Source organism: Melanerpes formicivorus, unplaced genomic scaffold, assembly GCF_026170545.1.
Source record: "Melanerpes formicivorus ecotype bairdi unplaced genomic scaffold, bMelFor1.0.p_v2 SCAF_1, whole genome shotgun sequence".
In the NCBI taxonomy this organism is placed as follows: domain Eukaryota; kingdom Metazoa; phylum Chordata; class Aves; order Piciformes; family Picidae; genus Melanerpes; species Melanerpes formicivorus.
Window position 1 is genome coordinate 69000363 of NW_027142353.1, and position 20708 is coordinate 69021070.

At 43.1% G+C, this 20708-nt stretch overlaps 1 protein-coding gene across 30 annotated transcripts in view; it reads right to left on the reverse strand.

Annotated features, from left to right (window-relative positions):
* Positions 1-20708, reverse strand: part of DLG2 (discs large MAGUK scaffold protein 2) — a 1097405-nt gene that overhangs the window by 16457 nt on the left and 1060240 nt on the right. For 19 of the 30 annotated variants that reach the window (XM_068146154.1, XM_068146144.1, XM_068146213.1 and 16 more), the window contains 2 exons: positions 9057-9156; positions 5765-5806 (listed from right to left, as the gene is read on the reverse strand). In XM_068146154.1, the coding sequence (XP_068002255.1) occupies positions 5765-5806; positions 9057-9156 (142 nt within the window). Of the gene's footprint in view, positions 1-5764; positions 5807-8125; positions 8172-9056; positions 9157-20708 lie in introns of all 30 variants that reach the window. The other 11 variants (XM_068146282.1, XM_068146205.1, XM_068146367.1 and 8 more) reach the window with 3 other exon arrangements.

A 20708-nucleotide genomic window follows, 5' to 3' on the forward strand; every position in this document is an offset into this window, starting at 1 on the left:
AATTTTTGAGTTCATTCCAATTTCTGAACTGCCAGTGCTGGTTAGCATCAGTACACCTATGAGGTACATAGGGTGCTTGGTGCCATGGGTTAGTTGATTAGGAGGTGTTGGATGATAGGTTGGATGTGATGATCTTGAAGGTCTCTTCCAACCTGGTTTGTTCTATTCTATTCTGCATGTAGATGAGCCAAGTCAGTTGGAGTTTTGAGCTCCTGCCTGAATTTTGTTGCTTACGTGGATCTGAAAGTCAAAGCAGACTTCTTTTTCTGTCACCATCCCTCCAGGTTTTGGGCTAATTTATGGATTACCTGAGTTGCACTTACAAGACCTTGGAGAAAGCAGCTCCTTGCTCTGTTTCATATGCACTGACTGCACTGAAGAGTCACTACCCTACTCTCTGTTTGGCTCAAGATCCCTTTGCTGGGCCCCAGTTTATGTAAGCAAACACAGGATCTTTGGAGATGTGTTGGTAGCTATGAAAAGCTGGAAATCCAACATGTAAAGAGTTCATCAGCAGTCTGAGAATGAATTTATGACTGAGAAGTGGTCTGTCAACACTATATGTTTAAAATCAACACAGCTTGTGAAGGCATAGAATCAGAATTCAATACTTGCAGCAGTTGGAGTCTGCCTGAAAAATATAACCCTTGGGGAGTGTAAGAGCCAGCATAAATGCCCTAATTAATCAGTAGCCTAACATAATTATCAGGACTCCTTTAAGCCTGTTCTGAGTCCACAAACCTGGTCAGAAGAGTGACTTGCTGGCAGAGGGTAAGAATTTCTGTTTCTAGCAATTTTCCTTATTTTTGACTTCTAGCCATGTGTTGCCTCTCCAGGCTGGTCCAATCACCACCAGTTATGCAATGAGGCTAAACAGATGTGGCAATGTGTGTGTAATTTTGATGACAGCTGTAAAAACCTTCACTGCAATATGCATGAGAGTGTTACAACTCACATGGGGCAGGGAGACTTGAAATTCATGGCCATTATGAAAATCATGCCTTGCAAAAGAAAAACTGATGACTGCACGGTAGAAAATACGTTCTTACAAGCCTTGGTTTGAAAGAGAAATCAAAACACTTTTAGTTCCAGAGCTCAAAATAAGTTTTCAATCATGGTGTGATTAGCTGCTGCAGGGATGAGCCCAAGCTGGTTGTATGTATCCTTATCACCAAAAGGACATTTTTCTGCTAGGCCAGGACTTTCTGCTCCACTTGGCAAACTTTGTTTCACTGCTGAGAGTTGTAGCTTTGGCATTAATGTGGCCAGTGTGATGCAGCAGCAGGTGTGTGGCAGCTCAGTCTGGTTTGGATCAGGCCAGCATTTGCTCCTGGCTCATTAATACTTGTTACCATTTTGACAGTTTTTATAAAGGGACAAATTCTGCTGCCAAATGTTTCTGCAGTTCCCCTTGAAGTTCCTGGAGCTGCAGGTTATCTACTGAGACACAGAAAACTCCACTGTTGCCTCCAGCTCTTTTGCTCATTACAAACTCAGTGCTGAGAGCATTGGCAGAGGAGATCAGGTTTATTGTCTTGCTGAGCAGTGGTCAAAAGATTTTCTCTTGAGAGCACATAACAGGACTTTCAATTGTATTGTTAGTTCGAAATAAAAAGTATCTGAGTCCTGTCAAGAAGATTTTTTACCCCCCCCAGCCCCAAGACATGAACAATACTTCAGCCAAACACTAAATTGTTGAAGCCATAAATTGTTTAAGCAAGATATGTTTCTAAATAAACCTGAATGCATCAGAATCTCTCCTAGCAAAAGCCCCTTCAGCTTCTAGCCTCTCTATTAGTAACTGTCCAGAGAGCAGTCTGAAGAGCTCTCAGAAGCCTTCACCGTCACTTTCTGCAGCTCCACCCCCGGTTTGGAATGGTTCTAGGAATGATCAAGTAGTACAGGTCTCACTAGCTACTTTTTGCTAGATGCTCATCATGAGAAGCAAAAGTTAGAGAAAGACATTAAAACAATTGCCAGAGACCCACTAGAAAAAGTGCAGAATATCTCCTTCTGGACTCCAACAGCCCTGTTCACACAGGACCAAATATAAAGGTCTGCAGGAGAGCACAGGGCACTTGCCAGCTGGCTCTTACCCACACACTATTCTTTGTGTTGGCCAAGGTGTGAACTGTTGGTTTAACAGAATCACAGAAGCGTAGAATAGTTTTGGTTGGAAAAGACCTTTAGGATCATTGTGTCCAGCTCTTAACCTCTTACTGCCAAATCCACCACTAAACCACGTCCTTAAATGCCTTACATGCCGTGTCTACATGTCTTTTAAACACCTTCAGGGATGGTGACTCAATCACTGTCTTGGGCAGCCTGTTCCAGTACTTAACAACCCTTTCAGGGAAGAGATTTTTCATGATATCCACTCTAAACTTCCCCTGGTGCATTTTGTGGTCATTGGTTTTTTGGTCCCATCACTTGTTACATAGATGAAGAAAACACTCTTCACCTCAATACAGCCTCCTTTGGGTAGTTGTAAAGAATGAGAAGCTCTCTCCTGAGCCTCCTTCTCTGCAGACTAAACAACCCCACTTCCCCCAGCTGCTTCTCATAAGACTTGTTCTCCGGGCCCCTCACCAGCTTTGTTGCCCTTCTTTGGACACAGTCCCGCACCTCAATGTCTTTCTTGTAGTGAGGGGTCCAAACCTGAACCCAGTATTTGAGATGTGGCCTCACCAGTGTTGAGTACAGGAGGACAGTCACATTCCTGGGTTACTGGTCACACTATTTCTGATACAGGCCAGGATGTTGTTGGCCTGGGCCCCTTGGGCCACTGCTGGCTCATATTCATCTGGCTATTGACCAACACACACATGTCCTTTTGTGCCATGTAGCTGTCCAGCCACTCCTCATCCATTTCCAACAATTCAGAATGCAGTGGGGCAGACAACCCCTTTGCTCTTGCTCATTTGCTTGGGAAACAGAAAAGGGGCACTGGGTTACTACCCCATGTGAAACCCTTGAGCTCTCCAGCAGTTTTCTGTTTGCTCCTTATGAAATTTCTCAGCTGAATTGTCTTTTCTGGACTCGGTATGCTCCATTCCACCAGTGCACAGACTGCAGACGAGCTAGGTGACTTTGCCAGTCAACACACAGGGTGTACTGGGAAAAGAACTTTTAAAGCCCCACCTGGAACATACAAATTCTCCTCAGAGTGGCACTACATGGCACTGAAGAACAGCTTTGTAACCTGGCTGGCTCCAAACACAGATAAACCAAACTCAGTTCTGTGGCAGTGCCTGGCGTTGGATCCCATTCCCACCTACCCAGATGCAAGCAAGAAGAGCACAAATAATAACTGCATGTTGTGTCATCCTGCCAGGAATGAGCTTTATCCAGCATTTATTATTTACTTCCTTTCATTAGGAATAAATAAATTAGAAGGCAGAGAGGAATATGCCTTTAGGAAATGTTCACACACTAGCTCTGATAATTAGTTCCCACATGAGGGATACTGATGGTCTTCCACGTGGAGTGTCTTCTCTCAACAGTCCCACAAGGTCAGAACTGCAGTGAAATAAGGCAGATTCTTCCTGACAGGCTTCATCTCTCTTATCTCCATGCCCTCACAATTGGTTGACTGTTCCCTCTGACCGCCTGCCTCTCACACTCCTCTCTCTGATTCTTCTCTGTTCCTGTGTCAGAAGTTTTCCAGGGGAGATTTTCTGCAACGAGCTGGGCAAGGGCATGTACTGTTGGCACAGGGTAGCCTGGAGGTCCAGGGAGTAACCATCTGGACTCGGGAAGGCTTGAAGTCCCCACAGGAGATATGCTGCTATACCATGGCCATGTGGTGATTGAATACACAATCAGATTAGAGCTGATATACCATTGTGGCCAGCTCAAAGAGTAATTTCCAGCTGGCCATCAAAATTTCTAGTTGCCCAAGGTCATGCCTTCAAATGTCATGTCAGCACACACCAATAATTCCTTAGCAGATGGAATTAGGCCCTTTGTGCCCCACATCCTGGATTTTAAAGCCACTTTTACTTGGCATAACCCCAAACTGGCTTCTTCTGCTGCTACATGGCATAGATTTCACATAGACATCTCCAAAAGTCAGCAGCTACTGGGTATCCCAGTAACAGGTGAGGAGCTGCATGTGTAGGCTACCTGTGGGTTGGATGCTGCTGGGCTGAGAGGGCAGCTTGCACAGATAGAAATGACTCTAGGGAGTGTGCCTGCATGGAGTGTTGTTACCCCTGCACTATTCTTCCTTCCAAGCATCTATATGCCAACCAACTTCCCCAAACCATTTCTGTCTGTTTTCCTGCACCTTAGTTTGTTTCAAGCCATTGCACAGTCAATGAGGAACAGGCCACCTGACCTATTTTATGATGAAATTTGGTAACTAGCTCTTGTGGACGTCCCCCAAATGTCTAGCTGCACCTGGACACCTCTCTTAAGTGTTGTTTTGGGACAGTTCATCAGGCATGGAATAGGCTTAGCCAACAGCCTAGATTCTCCTCTGGGCTTTTACCCTGAGCTCACCCTGAAATCAACACACCTGGAGAGCTGACTCATGCAGACTTTTGAAAATGTAACCTATTGACTCATTCCCAGTTGTAAATTCGGTCTGGGGAAAGAGCATCTCATATCTCAAACACAAAATCCTCCTCTCCTCTCCAGGGGAGGCCACATTAAAAAGAAAGTGATTCAGAACTGGATCTTGGCAGTTCAAGACGACCTGGCGTTTTCTCGTCACTCTGGCAATTGTTTTCCAAGGAAACCTTTGCAAAACAAGGGCATACAAACTAATGGAGCATTTCTGAATTGCATAAGATTAGCTGTTCCACTGAAACAAACCTGTGTTTATTAACAGAGCTCAGCTGCTAGGCGTTCTATCAGGACTAGTAAACAGGAGGTATGATACCGACCATTACCTGAACGCATGTGGGTGCTTAGCACGAGTGCTGAGTGACTGGTGGCAAACTTGATTTGCTAAGCAAATGGCTTGAAAGAAATGAACAACTGGGTGTTTTACTCACCAACCCATGCTTTTCATTACCATTTATTTAATGCCTTATTTGTGTTTTCAACACCTCCCAGAGAAGTAGCTCTATTGGTTAGGTTTTTGGGTATTCCTAGGAATTACCCATAACATACAATTTGCCTCTTGGCTGTATGACCACATGGAGCCTGTGATCCCAAACAAATCAGGCTATAGCATCAGCACCTCTACTCACAGGGCATCAGTGACATTCAGTGGCAGTGTCTGAGGGGAGAATGTTTGCCTTACCTTTTTATGAAGACTTCAATATGCATTAGAAAATCCATACTGCCAAACTGAAGGGCTCAACAAAATTCCTGTGACTGTATCTTAGCCCTTCACACAGACATGCAGCAATGCAGTTAAAAATGGTGACCTTGTAAAAAGGATGCCTTTTGCAGGCTTGACTACAGCTATGGAGTAATTTTACTCTTAAAAGATCATCAAGAAACTACCCACACTCTGCTGAAGTAAACTTCTTGGCACTAAACCAAACAGTCTTGACTTTCACAGGCTTGCTTTTTGTGTGTGCATCCCTGAATAAGTCCCCAATAACAACCTTCCTCCCGTCTGTTATAAAGGTTGACAGTTTTCTTTTACAGCTTTTGTTCAAGATGTGGTTGTAAATTTAAATTCCAAGCCATTTGCTCCAACCATCTTCTTAATACTAACAAAAGAGTAGCAAGGGGAGAAACAAAAGAAAAGAAACAAACAGAATAAGCTGTGCAAAGTAAAAGGACTCTAATGAAAGCAGTAACTTACTGTAGCTACTTTCACTATCGCTGGCATTAGAAGAAACATGTTCTGCAAGAACAGTACAGCAAATTAAAGAACATAACCAAGCACCACAAAGCTGCAGAAACTTAAAAGAACCGCCACAGTCATGCAGAGGAAGTTGTGCAGTGAGAAAATAAAGACTATGTAGTGGTATCACTTGAAAACTCTCAGATAATTACATGTGTAAAATGAAAGCTTTCTCTCTTGAGGTGTTTCAGAAAGAGGCTATAAATATTAGCTCATGGTAAGTGTCATAGCAAAGCTATCTCTTTTCTTGAGCTAGTTAATGGTATCTCAGGTAAGAATTTCAAAGTACATTGTGGTCCACTTGAACATCTTGACTAATTGAATGAAACCTGTGCCTGCTTCTGCCACTCTGCACTATCAGTAACGTACATCACGAAAGCATTGGAACTCTTCCTGCTAATCTTCTAACCTGTGTCTATCTCTAATCTCTGTGCACTATCCTGAAAGTCTACAAAGTTAACATGAAAATTGTTTTGGTACCAAATATTGAATCTGTTTTACCCTGCTCTGAAGAAGAAGACAAACACAATGACCAAACTAAGAAAAAATGAATGGAAGAAGTCTTTTATTCAGTCTGGCCTCAGGATATGAGCTACAGTATGAAGCTGGCAGGACAAGCCTGGGTAGGTGAATAGGGACATAACAACTATCATGAGGGGTTATGTAGTTTGGCAAGTTTGGTGTCTTGCTTCTATGACCATTATTATTTAAAGAAAGGTACACTCTGCATCATGTGAAGTGTCTGCTCCCAATCAGTAGTCAGAAGATTGTTTACAGCCAAACTAATATGCAATACAGGACCTGAAGAACTTTATTAAACAAGGACAAATATCCCTTGTCGTGGGAGCTGTCATTAAAAAGCACAATTGAATCGAGCATCAGTGACATCTGGATGGGTGGGAATGCCTAAAGGTGTGTCTGTAATTGACAATTAGGTGCAATATTAATGAAGTAGAGCCTGTGTAATAGCTCTGTGCTACTTTTCCCTTAGCAATTTGTTGAATTCAGTTATCTCCCTTCAAGTGATTGGATGTCATGGAGTTTGGCCTTTGTAAGGACACAGATATTCAGGAGGGTTATCAGATGAGAAACATTCTGCTTCTCTTAAGGCACAGAAGAACCTGCACTTGCTGCTAATGAGCTGCTATGACACTTCAAGTAGCAGAGTGGTAAAAATTCCCGTGGCAGTGACATTTGCTGTCTATCACTGACAAAGCTAGGCTTGTAGTTCCTCATGCAAGAGATAAAGCTTTCATCTTTAAACAGCGAGCTAATGTATGGCTTAAAGTCAAAGCATTAAAAAGTCCCTTCAACAAATCAGTCAGAAGTGGAATAATCTGTAGAGCTGTGTGCATGGGTGTGCATTCCTGCAATGAAGAAGCACATACAAAACAGCAGATGATGCAGTGTGAACATTCACACACACGGTGCTCCAGTTACGTGGTGCTTAAAGAAAAGCAAAGGTGAGAACTGAGGGAGAAGCAGCCAAACACATGCAAGTGGCATTTTCTTTACATTACTTAGACGTGAATACAGAATACAATGTAGCTGTTTGTATAGAAATCAGCTGCAAATATGTCACTCAATACAAGTTTTGTTGGTCTAACTTTGGAGGAAGCAAAGTAGTTTCTGAACGATTATCTGACATGCTATACATTCTGCAATGCCAAGTCCTGAGCAGGATTGCTGCACCCGAAAAAGAAATCAATTAGGGTTGCTTGACAGGAAATAGGCTGCTAACAGTGAAATGGTTCCAAAACTAGCTTTGGAGACAGCATGGTCTTCTCTAGCCTGCAAAGGCTGCCTTCCATTAATAACAAATGCTAATCTAAAATCCAGCAAAGTAGCAAACACTCCCATGCAAAAAGCTGAAAATGCAGAAGCAACAGCACAGAATAATTTTCTATTGACCTCCTGAGGATGTGCTCAAGTGACAGGATTTAACTTTCCCTTCAAATGGAGAAGGAGGGATTGTTGCTGGAGAGAACAGTCTAGGTAGCCAAACGAGTTGTAGGTATGCTAGTCTACAGAAGTGCCACGATGGGAACATTAACATACTGTCAGAAACAAGAGGTGTTATTGCGAAGGAAGTGGAGGTGCCTGCTCCATACACTCTATGTTATTCAATATCATCATGCAGAACAAAACAATTGAAACATTTTTAAGGCATTCACAGCTGGGTAACAAATAAGACTCTATCTTGTGCATGCTAGGAGTGGAAGGTCCTCATAGAAGGAACAGAAGCCAAAACAAAACAAAACAAAAAAAGAAGAAGAAGAAAAAAAAAAAGATTTACAGTGACCATTCCTGGGAACTTACTCAGAGTCTTTGTTCCATAACCGTCGTCACCTAATCCGGGGATGTCCTGCACGGAAGTCCCCAGAGAGAGCAATGAGAAAGGAAGAACAGCCGCAGAAGAGGAAGGAAGAAGTCAGTGGAGTTGAAATGGATACTACCATGACTGACCATGTTGATTCAGCAATCTGGATCCCTGCTTTTTCTTTCTGGAAAGAACTTTAGACCCCAATTCTGCGGGAAGGCAGCCAATGAAAGGCACAGTGACCGTGAGAGATGGCTTTTGGAGGCAGGAGGAAGGAGGAACTGTCACATAAATAAAGCTCCAGAAATTATCATTGCCAGATAAATTTAGATGAGAATTAGTAAACACCCAAAGAGTTTTTATTGAGGCTTGGAACAAGCATCTGTTTCATTAATGCTGGCTCTCTGCATAGTTTCAGTCAGCAGTAGATGCCTGAGGAGGTACACATTCCAAGATCTGATTTAATTCTTTAAGCAGTTAATGCTGTTGTGTCGTTTAATTATTCCAGGGAAGCTGCCCATGGCAATCATCTTGGAGAATGGAAAAGGATTAGAGCAGACTTTAAAAAGTGTAATAATTTACTTTAGTGTTGTGAGAGAAATCACACTTGCATTAGCACCAGCCAGCTCTGATCTGGGAGCATGTAATTAGAGACCAGTTTGGATTTACGACAGGGGCAGCAACACCTTTGAGGAGCCACATTTGCTCTTCCAAAAGCTAAGGTCACTGTTTTACTCTTCTGAAAATGATGTTTCCAGGGATGGAGAGACCAGCTGGATCCAAACTGCAGTCACACATTGGTCACAGTAGTAATACCTCTCCTGCCTGCCTACGACAGATATTTGCCTAGATGTGTGTGATACTGGCATCATGCGTGTCTCCCATCTTTGGTGCTGCTGCATGTGACATCGTCTCCAAGAGGTTACTTACGTTCTGGATCACTTGTTTCCTGCTCACTCTGCTCCTTGCTCTTGTAGAATGGGAATTTTCGTGAAAAGATGAAGTTCTTTTTACGCTTGTCATTGAATGACTGTGAAGGAGAAAAGGCATGGGGCAAAAACAGGGACGTCTAATTGTTGTCACACTCATGCTGACAAAACAACTAGTTTGTAAAAGTGGAGAGAACTGTAGTGACTCAAATCAGTCCAAACCAAGTGGCTGCAAAGAATCAGAGGTGATTGTGGTGGAAGGTCGAAGGCAAAGCCCCTGGAGACTGAATCGATTTGATTACAGAGGCTTAAGATCACAGCCTTCAGCTCCTTGCTTGGAAACTATTGTGTTTGGCACGTTCAGATGAAGGGATACAGATGGCTCAGCATGCTTTGAGATCAAATCAATCATCTTTAATCACAGCAGACTGTAAACAGAATTAATTAACTGGCTGAAAAAGAATAGGGCCATAAAGAGGAAAGTGGAAGCCTTTGATTTGCTTGTAGTTGGTATGTGGATTCAGCCCTGTGCCACCTAACATCAAATACTAAATTTCTGGTAACTGCTACTCTTCCGTGTGGCCTCTTAATCAACAAATTCTTAAGTGTGTTCCAGTGCTTTTTTGGGGGGTGTGATTTAAAACAACAACAAGTTGGTGTCATTTTATGCATCTATATTTACTCATTAGGTTCCTCTCTATATGCTTTTAGTTTTACGTGGTTTCGAGATGGAATTCTGCTGATAGCCAGTATTTCATTGCATGTTGAGCAACATAGATTGTTTTAAGTCTTTGAATGGGGGATTAATTTGGAAGAAATATATATATATTTTAACATGATAAAACCTTTGACTTTATATTCAGTCACAAGGGCTCATAGCACTGTCTTGTGTAAAAGCAGGATATGCTTACTTGGAACCTATATTTCAGATACTAAATGAGGAATTAGGGTCAGTTAATTGAGAGAAGCTGGCATTGCAGAGGGCACTTACACTGAGCTGCAGATAGTGCTTATCTGAAGTGATCTGTGTTGTCTGTCAGTGTCCTACACCATTCTCTATACTGATCACATGCAATGCCCAGACACATGACTTTGCCAGCCATCACCTCCAATAGAGCAGAGACCTTCTTTCTTAGCTCATTTGAAGAACCAGTGTCATGTGTTTGTCATTGTTCAAATGACATATAACAAGCATTTGGCTCCAATTCTGAAATGAAACGTATTTGGAGTTTCAGAACATAACTTATAGTCTTACATTTTGGAAGCACAGCATAAAGTGCGGTTTGGAATATGTGTTTCTGAAGGATGTGAAGTTAGGTCCTGAAAATCTCGAGTAAAACAGTTGCCTAATTGTGTCACGAGAGTTTCATGCCACTTTTACACATCAAGCATATTTAAAATCCAGTAACTGAAAACAAAGGAAAAGAAAACTGCACATGTAGAATAAATGATCCATGGAAACCTCTCAGAGTATGCAAACATTCAATGTGAAATTAACGTGGAAGTCATGCAAACTAATCCAGACACCATGCAGTTCCAAAGCAAATATGAAAGAAAGCCAGAGGGGAACTAAAGAAAAATACTATGCATGTCAAGGACTGAAGTCATCTGTGGATGAGAAGATGATTGACATGCACATCACATAATTTTAATGACCTAAAGGGTATCATTAAACTAAACTGTGTTTTCTGTGATCATTTCTGTTATTTTTCCAAAGAAAAGAAGGTCCCATGTTAACATTTCCCACTGTGAAAGTGCTGTTTGTCACGATTCCTCTGCATCTGACATAGCAATAGCACAGGGCTTACACTTTAAAAGGGCAATGGGGGTGAAATATACACAATAGCACCTCAAAAACCAAAAGGGTTTAAAATGACAACCTAGAACCAAATGCTTTGGAATTAAAGAGGAAACCACCAAACTGATAAATAAATGTGTTGTTTCACAAAGACTATCCAATCAATAACACTTCCAAGCATTCTTTTCATTTCCCCCCCACCAGTCTAGAGCAAAAACAGGAGAATTTCCATTTCCACCAGAAAAATGTCTATTTTCTTTCAAGCTGATGCATGATCTAACAGTGTATTCCAAATTAGACAGAGACACTATGTCGTTATATCAACTTTTTCTCTTGTCAGTTTCAGATGCTGGGTTGCCCTTTAACTAAGCTGGGGCTCCACTCCGATTCAGACAATCAAAATCTGGCAGTTCACAACAGGTGACTCTTGTGCCCAACTGTGTCAACTGCATTTACAGCAGGAAAAAGCCTTTGTTCCTAAGATGAAGCTGGCTTTTGACCATACTGCTATCCATGAGCAAAATGGCTATGGATGCATTAACAGGTCTATAGGTTACTCAGTGTATACATTCCTGTTAATGACCTTAGTGTAGTCAGGGCTTTTAGAATGAAAATAACAATGAGACTGTAAAATATTATGAAATGTGAAAATGGGTCTGAAAAAGCTTGTGGAAATGATTAGTCCTTGATATTAACCAAACAGACTCACTAAGAGTTTGTTTTCTTGCATGGTGTCCGCTGTTTCACCAGAAACAAGGCCAATGGGCATTTGCATTGCTTTTGTAGCCAATATAAATGTCATTAAACTCAGGCTGATGGTCTCCACCTTAAGGATATGAAATCCTCAGACGCTCAGCAAAAGGGCTCTTATGTATGCCATGATATATATCTCTACTGTGTAGAGATAAGGGTGCTGGCAAAGAGGAAGACTCATGCAGAATAAACCCATGTTTTTATTGGACACACTGTGCTAGCTGCAGATTTTGTTCTGTTGCTGGAGGAGCAGAGACTACCACTGAATGTGTGTTTTCTGTTTGAAGAAAGGATCATGCATGTGAGCAACAGTGGTGAGATTAAGCAGTGAACTTTAGGTGTGTGCTTTTGACAGGTTTTATTTCCACGAAATAGCAACTTGGAGACCTGTCAAATATTCTGGAGGCAGTTTTCACAGGGGCTCCCTGTGCCACTGGAGAGCTGTGAAATAGCTGCAGGATAAATGAGAGAGGTATTTGCCTGCATCTCTCAGCTCCATGCAAATGTTTGAAGCAACTGGAATTGAAACTGGAAATTGTGCTGTCGGGCTGAGGCAATATTTATGCAGGCAGAGTTTCTGAAAGCCAGTGAAAAAGTCCCTGGAAATGTATTCCTGTGTCAGTCACCACTTCTTGGCCATGAATATTTGTAAGATCCTGCAATGGCAAATAACTTGGCAATTTTCAGTGGCAGTGAAAAACCTCTGCAAGACATTAATTATATATCTCACTGCCACCATTTCACACAGGCTACCACCCAGCTAGGAACTGGCAGTAGTAAGTACTTCATACAGACGAGTGCCTAAGACTAGAAAGCAAACGAAATGTTCACGTCCTGCCTGACAACCAAGCAGCGAGGTCATTCTTCACAACGTTTGAACAGGGATGGAAAAAAGGAGGACTCTTCTCAGGAAAACCCCCAGAAGGTGGGGATGTGGAGGCAGGGGAGGAAAGGCTTTCTCCGGTGGCCTGGCTGGAATTCTGGTCTGACAGCATTCAGACTCAGAGTGTAGTATTGCGGAGAAAGCAGGAAAAATAGCAGTTGAGGTGTGGGAATATTTGCTTGCCCAATCCTTTCCAGGTGTCTCCAGTTATCTAAGTCTGGCTCAGACATACCAACCTTCTCTGGTTGTGACAGACATTAAGACACTGTGTGTTTCTTGTTCACAAACTCCTTTCGACACTTCTTTTGTGTCAACATGACTTTTGAGCGCTAAATGCTTGTCCCCAGGTGCAGCAGCTGTGCGCACATTACTCATCAGCTAACACAAGGGAGTGATTTTAGAGGAGATGTTCATGCAGCACTGAATACACCACATGATTCCACAATTGGCTTTATAGTGGTAAACATCACAAAGAACAGTGGCATGGGTAATTTGCCATAGGCAACTGTATCATTGTTTGCTTTGAACTTCTTCCCAATCTTTTCTTTTGTCCCCAGGATGTACCTGGCCCAGCTCACACTACTCAGGGCAGATGTGCTCTTGAGAGAGGTTGTCTCCGTTACCCTTCTCAGAAGAAGCCAGTATGTTGGAGAGAGATTTCTTGTGATGTTCTGAAAGCAGCTATATCTTCTAAACCCCATTCAACTGGCTAGTACATTGGGAATAATTCACTTGGCTGGTTCATTCAGCCAATGCTAGTCCTCAGTCATGGGCTGGGAAGTGGTGTTTAAGAATCACCTGAGAAAAAAGCTGTTCCAGACCACTGGCTGTGAAATCCTTTTACAGAAGTTGTAGATGAATTTAATTTACCAACTATTTTTAGGCAGGTTTGGGCTAAGCTTTAGCCTGGGTTTTCTGTTGTGTTATTATCTGCATCAGTCCTGTTGTGAGATTGGTCTGGCAGTGTATATGGCTTCATTCAGTTTGCTGCTTCTCATCTGCTATGGTTTCTTTTTGTTTTTTCTTGTTTAATACCTACCTTTGGCCTAACTTAAATGCAAAGCCCTCACTTATACAGCATTCTACAAAATCCTAGGAAATTTATCAGCAACATTACATCCCAACAATCCTTTTATCTATAATTAATTGGACTGTAACAGACCAGAATCACAGAAACACTCAGGTTGGAAAAGACCCCCCCAGGATCACCAAGTCCCACCAAAAACCCTGCTCTACAAGCTTCACCCCTAAACCAGAGCCCCAAGCACCACATCCAAATGACCTCTGAACACACCCAGGCCTGGTAGCTCCACCACCTCCCTGGGCAGCACATTCCAACCCCTGACCACTCTTGCTGGGACATTTTTGTTCCTAATGTCCAGTCCAATCCTACCCAGCCACAGCTTGAGGCCATTCCCTCTTGTTCTGTCACTAATCACCTGTGAGAAGAGACCAGCACCAGCCTCTCTACAACATCATTTCAGGTAGTTGTAGAGAGCAATGAGGTCTCCCCTCAGCCTCCTCTTGTCCAAACTGAACAGCCCCAGCTCCTTCAGTACTCTCCATGAGATTTGTTCTCCATAAGCTCCAGGCCCTTCCCCAGCTTTGCTGCCCCTCTCTGCACTCGCTCCAGATACTCAGTGTCATTTCTTCCTTCAAACATGATCACCTTTCTGCCTCTATAATAGTGTGCTGTTTCATGTAGCAATTCAAAATGCACAGTGCATATGAAATCTGCAAGCCAGCCTTTGAAGAGTCCTGTTAGTGTGTGTGCTTCATGGGAGCCGTGGCTTTGCAGCGAGCACACAACACAAGTCAGACCGTGCTTTGGGATCTTCTGCCTCACTTTTGTTCCATCTGCAGTACTGGCACCTCCTCACTGGCACTTTCTGGGACTTAGCTCAACACTATGACCCAGTGGACACTGTCACTGAGGCCATGGTGGTTTAATTTACCAAGACAATCAAGTACACTGGGATTAAGTGTCTTGACCAAGCCTAGAAGAAAGGCAATGATAGTGAGTCACTCTTGCTTTCCCTGGTGTAATGACAAACTTGGTGATGGGCTGAGTTCTCATGTGAAGGAAGCTGTCAGTGACATCTGTGCAGACACGCAGAAGACAAACTACGAAGCTGTCAGTGGCAACTGTAAGCCTGCTTCTTTAGTGATCACAAGTATAGTCCTTAAGAGATACATCTTCCATTCACAGTCTGATCACACAGTTGCATGCTGGCAAGTGACACTTGCCAACTTCTCGATGCCTTTTTATGAGATGAAGGTGAGAAGTTCAGTCTTAAATTTTCCTAGATAATGCAACTATCTGGAAAACAAAGTAAAAGAGCCTGGGCCATGTTTATTTGCTGTTGCATTTTGGCACCAGGATCTGTTTTGGTAAGAGGGAACAAACTTTGGGTGAGAAGCTCAGATGAAGATAACTCTGCTTGCTTGTATTTCCCATAAGGCTGCAGGGAGATTTGGGTCTTGGAAATCCAGAAGGAAAAACAGAAGCCTGGTTAAAACCTCTGTTCTGTCTAGCTTCCACAGACAAGGACAGTGCTGTTCAGTATTCATAACTATGAAATCTTACTTCTTTTTTTTAAGACCAGCCTGATGTCACTTGTCAGCCAGCAAACTCAATTTTAATTGCTAACAGAGCAACAATTCAAGCCTACAGAACCCACCAGGGGAATAGAAAGGCTAGCAGACTTGCAAGAGAGCATGTAAAAGGAGGATTTCCAGTCCTGCAAACACGTATTCAGCTTGGTAGGAGGTGTGAGGGCAGTACTCAGCTGTACTAATTTACATTGCATCATTGTCAGCAGGATTGAAAAGCCAACGTAAAAACCTTCTCTATGTGACAGGTAAGGTCATTTACAAGCACCTGAAGGTTGTACACAAAGAGGATGGGAAAGATTTGTTCAAGCAGCAACACTGGAATTAATAGTGTGAAAATAAGAAGGGGCAAAGCTCCTTGACAGTGAAATCAATTTGGATGTAGAATAATCTGCCCCAAGGGAAGTGGAAGAGCCTAGATCATTTCTCACATTTAAAACAACTCTGCTAATCTTAAGCACTGTGGGGAATAGCACTGCAGTGCTGGGGGAGCAGGAGGCAATGGAGAGAAGAGAGCCAGACAGTAAGTCTCTCCCAGCCCTAATGTCTGTGTTTCTGAAGTGAGATGCTCACAGATTCAGCATCACAGAGTTGTGCTGAGGTCTAGTGTGGGCTGTGACATAATTAGGCTCACTACAATCATCTGGGCAATGTGGAGGTCTTCATCACCTTTGGAGCTAGGAAGTGCATTCAGTCTTTGGCAATGTTGTACCAAGTCCCAAATCTTGCACTACTCTCAATTTTTTTCCCCTCAGAAAGTAACTTTCCCTGTTAAAGCTGGTGTGAACCATCAGATACTGATCCCACTAACAAACTGCTGTGCAACTAAGAAATTGATGTCCTGGCATCATTTGTGCAGCAATGATAATGAGAGCCTCAGAGTTCAACAGGAATGCTGCTTGGCACTTAGCAGAGTTCTGGGATTGTCTGATCACTGCTCTAGACCCACAGATTTTTCTACAGTGTGCACTGTAGGACCTTTATCTGCTCGATCCTCACTCCTCAGCATTGACCAGATATTTCCTCATATCTTTTCCTTAACTCTGATTTCCAGCTGGCTGATGGTGCTTCTCCAGATTTACAAATACAACTATGTGAAGCAGTAGCAGAAAAAGATTTACAAGGACTACAGGTCTTCAAACTATTCACTGAAAGATAATTGGAGAGTACTTTTTGGACTGCTCTTCTGAATTAGAGGAAGAGTGTCTGCTCTCACAGGTAGCTGGTATCACAGTATCACAGTATCACCAAGGTTGGAAGAGACCTCAAAGATCATCGAGTCCAACCTGTCACCACAGACCTCATGACTAGACCATGGCACCAAGTGCCACATCCAATCTCCTCTTGAACACCTCCAGGGATGGTGACTCCACCACCTCCCTGGGCAGCACATTCCAATGGCCAATTACTCTCTCAGTGAAGAACTTTCTCCTCACCTCCAGCCTAAACTTCCCCTGGTGCAGCCTGAGACTGTGTCCTCTTGGTGTAGCAGGCTTGAGTAAGCAAAGGTCTGTCTCAGGAGATAGTGAATGATGGTTTTAATTTGAAACATCAATTTAGCCTTGGAGCTAAAATTATAATGAGATGGGCAGACAGATACAAAGTCAGCCTCGAAGAAAGTCATGTGATGTTTGTGCAGGTGAAGTTCCTACATCTCCCAGTTAATGCATCTCACACTACCAGACTCACAAACAGGGTATCAAATTAGATGGACTTTGGCTTTGACCCAGATTGGCAGTTCCTGTGTCCCTATAACCTCCCAAGGATGACCTCTGAGTCACTAAGTCAGTCATAACTCAGCTACTTGAATCTGAGGGAGCCAGAAATAAAGATGTGTGCTAAGGCTTAAATCCACTCTTCTGGAGCTTTGTGTGGAATCTTACCAGATGAAAACTGTTCTGTTTCCAGTTCTTCAACAACAGCTGCTGCCAATACTGTACATTTTTCTTTTCAAACACTCTTTTTTGGGGAAGAAAAGCCAAGTACCTGTGACATTATCTGTACCTCCATGTACACTGCCTACCATTTAATTCAGGGCATATGGATACATGAAAATAGCATACATGAAGTTAAACTCAGCAGAAAGTTCTGCTGGAACAGCTTAGAAGAAAAGCAAATGAGTCTCAGCTGGAAACTTTGGTATTCTCCCTGTGCTAGCAAGTTTTCACTGGTTTGTATTTAATCTGTGACCAACTTAAACACTGCACTCCATACCTTGATGTCAATGACTCTCTTAGCTAAACAGGGAAGGCACACACTTGTGGAACAGAAAACACTGACACTATGGTCTTTAAAACTGCTACTATAATATTATGCCCCCCTAAGAAACCACGCTATCATATAACTCAGCTCCAGGAAGTTATGAGGCTGAAGAACCTGGAAAATCTCTGGCATTTGATTTGTATTTAAATTGCTTGCTAAGTGAAGAAATAAGGCCATCAGGATTTTCTTTGACTGACAAACTACCAATAGGAAGAAATATTTTTCACTGCCTGAATCAAGTTGGCCCCCAATGCCTTTATTTTTGCAGATATTTGGGATTTATACTTAATAATAATAGACTCACAGACCAGACTCACAGAATCATGAAGGTTGGAAAAGACCTCTAAGATCACCAAGTCCAACCACCACCCCAAAACTACCATGGCCACTATACCATGCCCACATGTTTCTTGAACACCTCCCGAATGGGGACTCCCCCAGCTGCCTGGGCAGCCTGTTCCAACGCCTGACCACTCTTGCAGTAAACAAATTCTTCCCAGTGTCCAACCTAAACCTCCCCTGGTGCAGCTTGAGGCCATAATATGGACATGTTGCACACAGACAGAACTGGCCTAGCTGAGGCAGAGGAAGAAGCCAACATCTTTCAAGTGCTGCAGCAAGCTGGAAAAGCTGCAGTTAGTGGAGGCTCTCCTGCCACAGCAATGCGGTGAGTGGTGTTCAACCTGCTCTAAGACCCAAGTGAAAGGAAGTGTGGCAGGCCTGAAGAATAGGCTACAGTGCCTGAGGGATGCCTTTACTGTCAGCTGTCCAGCAATACATGCAAAATGGATTTGGTTTGGTTTGTTATTTTTTCACTGGAAAAGGGACCAAAGCATTTTTTTTACATTTGTCTTTTTAATGACTTTGAAAGAAAAGACACCAACTGGGTTTGAAAAAGAGAGCTGTGAAAACACATTCCTTTGCTGGAGCTGAGAGAAAGCTCCAAATGTGACCTGACAATATTTTTCACAGTTCTAGAAGCGTTTCACCTCTTTCAAAACCCAGGTTCCCTCAGGCATGCCAGTTCCCTGCTAGAGTCAACACTGCTACCATGACATGAATTAAAATGGAGAACTCGCTTCTTTGCCTTTCCTCTCCACTGTGACCTGGCCAACAGGCATTGTTATTAAATTATTGCATAACTTTGTGGAGTGTCTCAAGGTATCCTGGAGCAGTGATACACTGTACAGCAATTTTTTGCCTGCCTATGTGCTGTTTTATCACCTGAATTCCATATGATTAATTCAGCATGTGAGTGAACTGGATGCTGATGGCAGGAGAATTTCTAATGTACCTTGCAGAAACACTGAGCAAAGAGTGCTCAGCTCAAGGGGAAGAGTCAGAGCAGCCCAATAACATGGGCTTGGGTCACAACAGAGGTGCAGCCAGTGTCCACTGCCTGGCACCAGCTCCAGCCATCAAGAAACAAAACCAGGACTCTAGAAGATGTGAAAATGCATGAAGGAGCAAGGGCAGCTGGACAAATGAGACCCAGCTTTTCCTGCAGCATGGGGAGAGGAAGTCTTTCTCCTCTAAGACACAAACTGCACTGGCAGGAATGATGCTAGGCTTTGCTTCTTCCAGGACACTCAATGCTAATCCCATTTCTGGAGTCTTGCAGCCTTTGCCAGAACTGAAATTCCACAGAGGAAACCACAAGCAACAAAGTCAGATGAAGCAGCACAATTTCTTTCTCCCTGTGCTGCAGGTCAGGAGGAAGGTACAGAAGACACTCTCAGGGCACAGGCTGGGACTCAGTGACCACCTGAAGCTCCTTACAGCCCAGTTTTTCTCTGATTTTTTTTGACTAAGACTGCAAATACCACAACCTGCTAGAGCATAGCTTGTTTGGAAATGGGTGGGCTGTGTTTTGGTGTTCATGGGCTTTTCCCCAAAAATACTTAATAAACTGTTGAAGCATGTCCTGAGAGTCACTGAATTTTGACATTTGGGGGAGTGGTATATTAAGTGTGCAGAGGGTTTCATGTACACTGCAATACAGCATTTGCTGTCTCAGGCAAGTTTAGATTTTCCCTTTCGTGCCTCAGTGCAGTCTTGCTAAAATGACAATAAAGCGAGAGGCTGAGCTGACGTCAGAGGAAGGGCTGGGAGATCTGTAAACAGAACCCACTCATAAGAAATATTACTAAATGCTCTCCAGCTTCTGACTGTCATAATAAATACATTCAGAGGCAGTTGAAGAGGCAGAGTGAGTGCAATGTAGGTGATCTGGCTGAAATATGGAAAGAAATGTGGATGACAAGCTAAGCGGATAGGAAAAGCTAAGGGACGGTGATGGAGCAATACTGTGTGGGTCACATGCCAGGACCTGCACTGCTGAGGAGCAGCAGAACTGCTGGGAGAGGTTTTGGAAAGATGGGGCAGTCCCTTTCCCTTCAAGGCACCTTGTCCACATTTAGCACTCCTCACGTTCATCTGGCAATGATTCTTGGTGATCGTGGACTGGACACCCAGCCTGCAACCTGACACGCATTGAAAGTTGAGAGACTGTGAGAAGACAGACATGCTGAGAACTGCAATTGTGTAGCTGCCCATAGGACAGTGTTCTGGATCCACAGGCCATATAAGGTGTGAAATGCAAAGGCATATGATATACCCCCCACCTCTCTGTATAAATGAGAGATTTACCTAAAGATCACGCTTCAAGATAGAGGAACACCGCTCTGGGAGCAGGCAATGCCCCTGAATGTTAGTAAAAAGGTGAGATGTTGATAATGTTTGTTCCAAGAGCTACAGTTTCCTCTACAAAAATATTTTCAAGAGACAGTCAGGAAAGAGTATATGATCTGACAGGGAGCAAAGCAAGAGAGGTGCTATTTTTGTCTCCTGAGAGACTGGTTGTAATTACAACAGTTGAGGATAAAAGCAGATTACTGGCTCATCTCCTCTCTCTCTGCAATATTTGCATCTTTTGACATTCTTCTGGATTCAGTAAGAAAATGTGAAAAGCCTCAAGCACTGTAGGTTTTAGGATTAGAAAAGCAAAGGCTATTTTTGTTCAGCCTGAAGCCTATGGTAGGGAAAATTACCAAGAGTTCAGTATGCTGCTTCAGCAGATACGTAACCCTGCTCGCAGCTATGAACATGTTCTGCTCCCTTTGGCACCAAGGTGAGCAGCAGGAAATACTTGGGCTGTGATCTTAAGTTCAACAGCATAAAACATACTTTCTAATTTAGTTTGTGCTCACACAAGTCCTGTATCTTCCTCCAGCAGAATAGCAGTCATAAGACATTGGGTTGCTCTATTTCCCACTGATTACCCAGAGAGCAGTGGGCCCCACAGGCTGAGGCTTAGGGAGCTGTCACTCTGCTGTCTGAGCTTA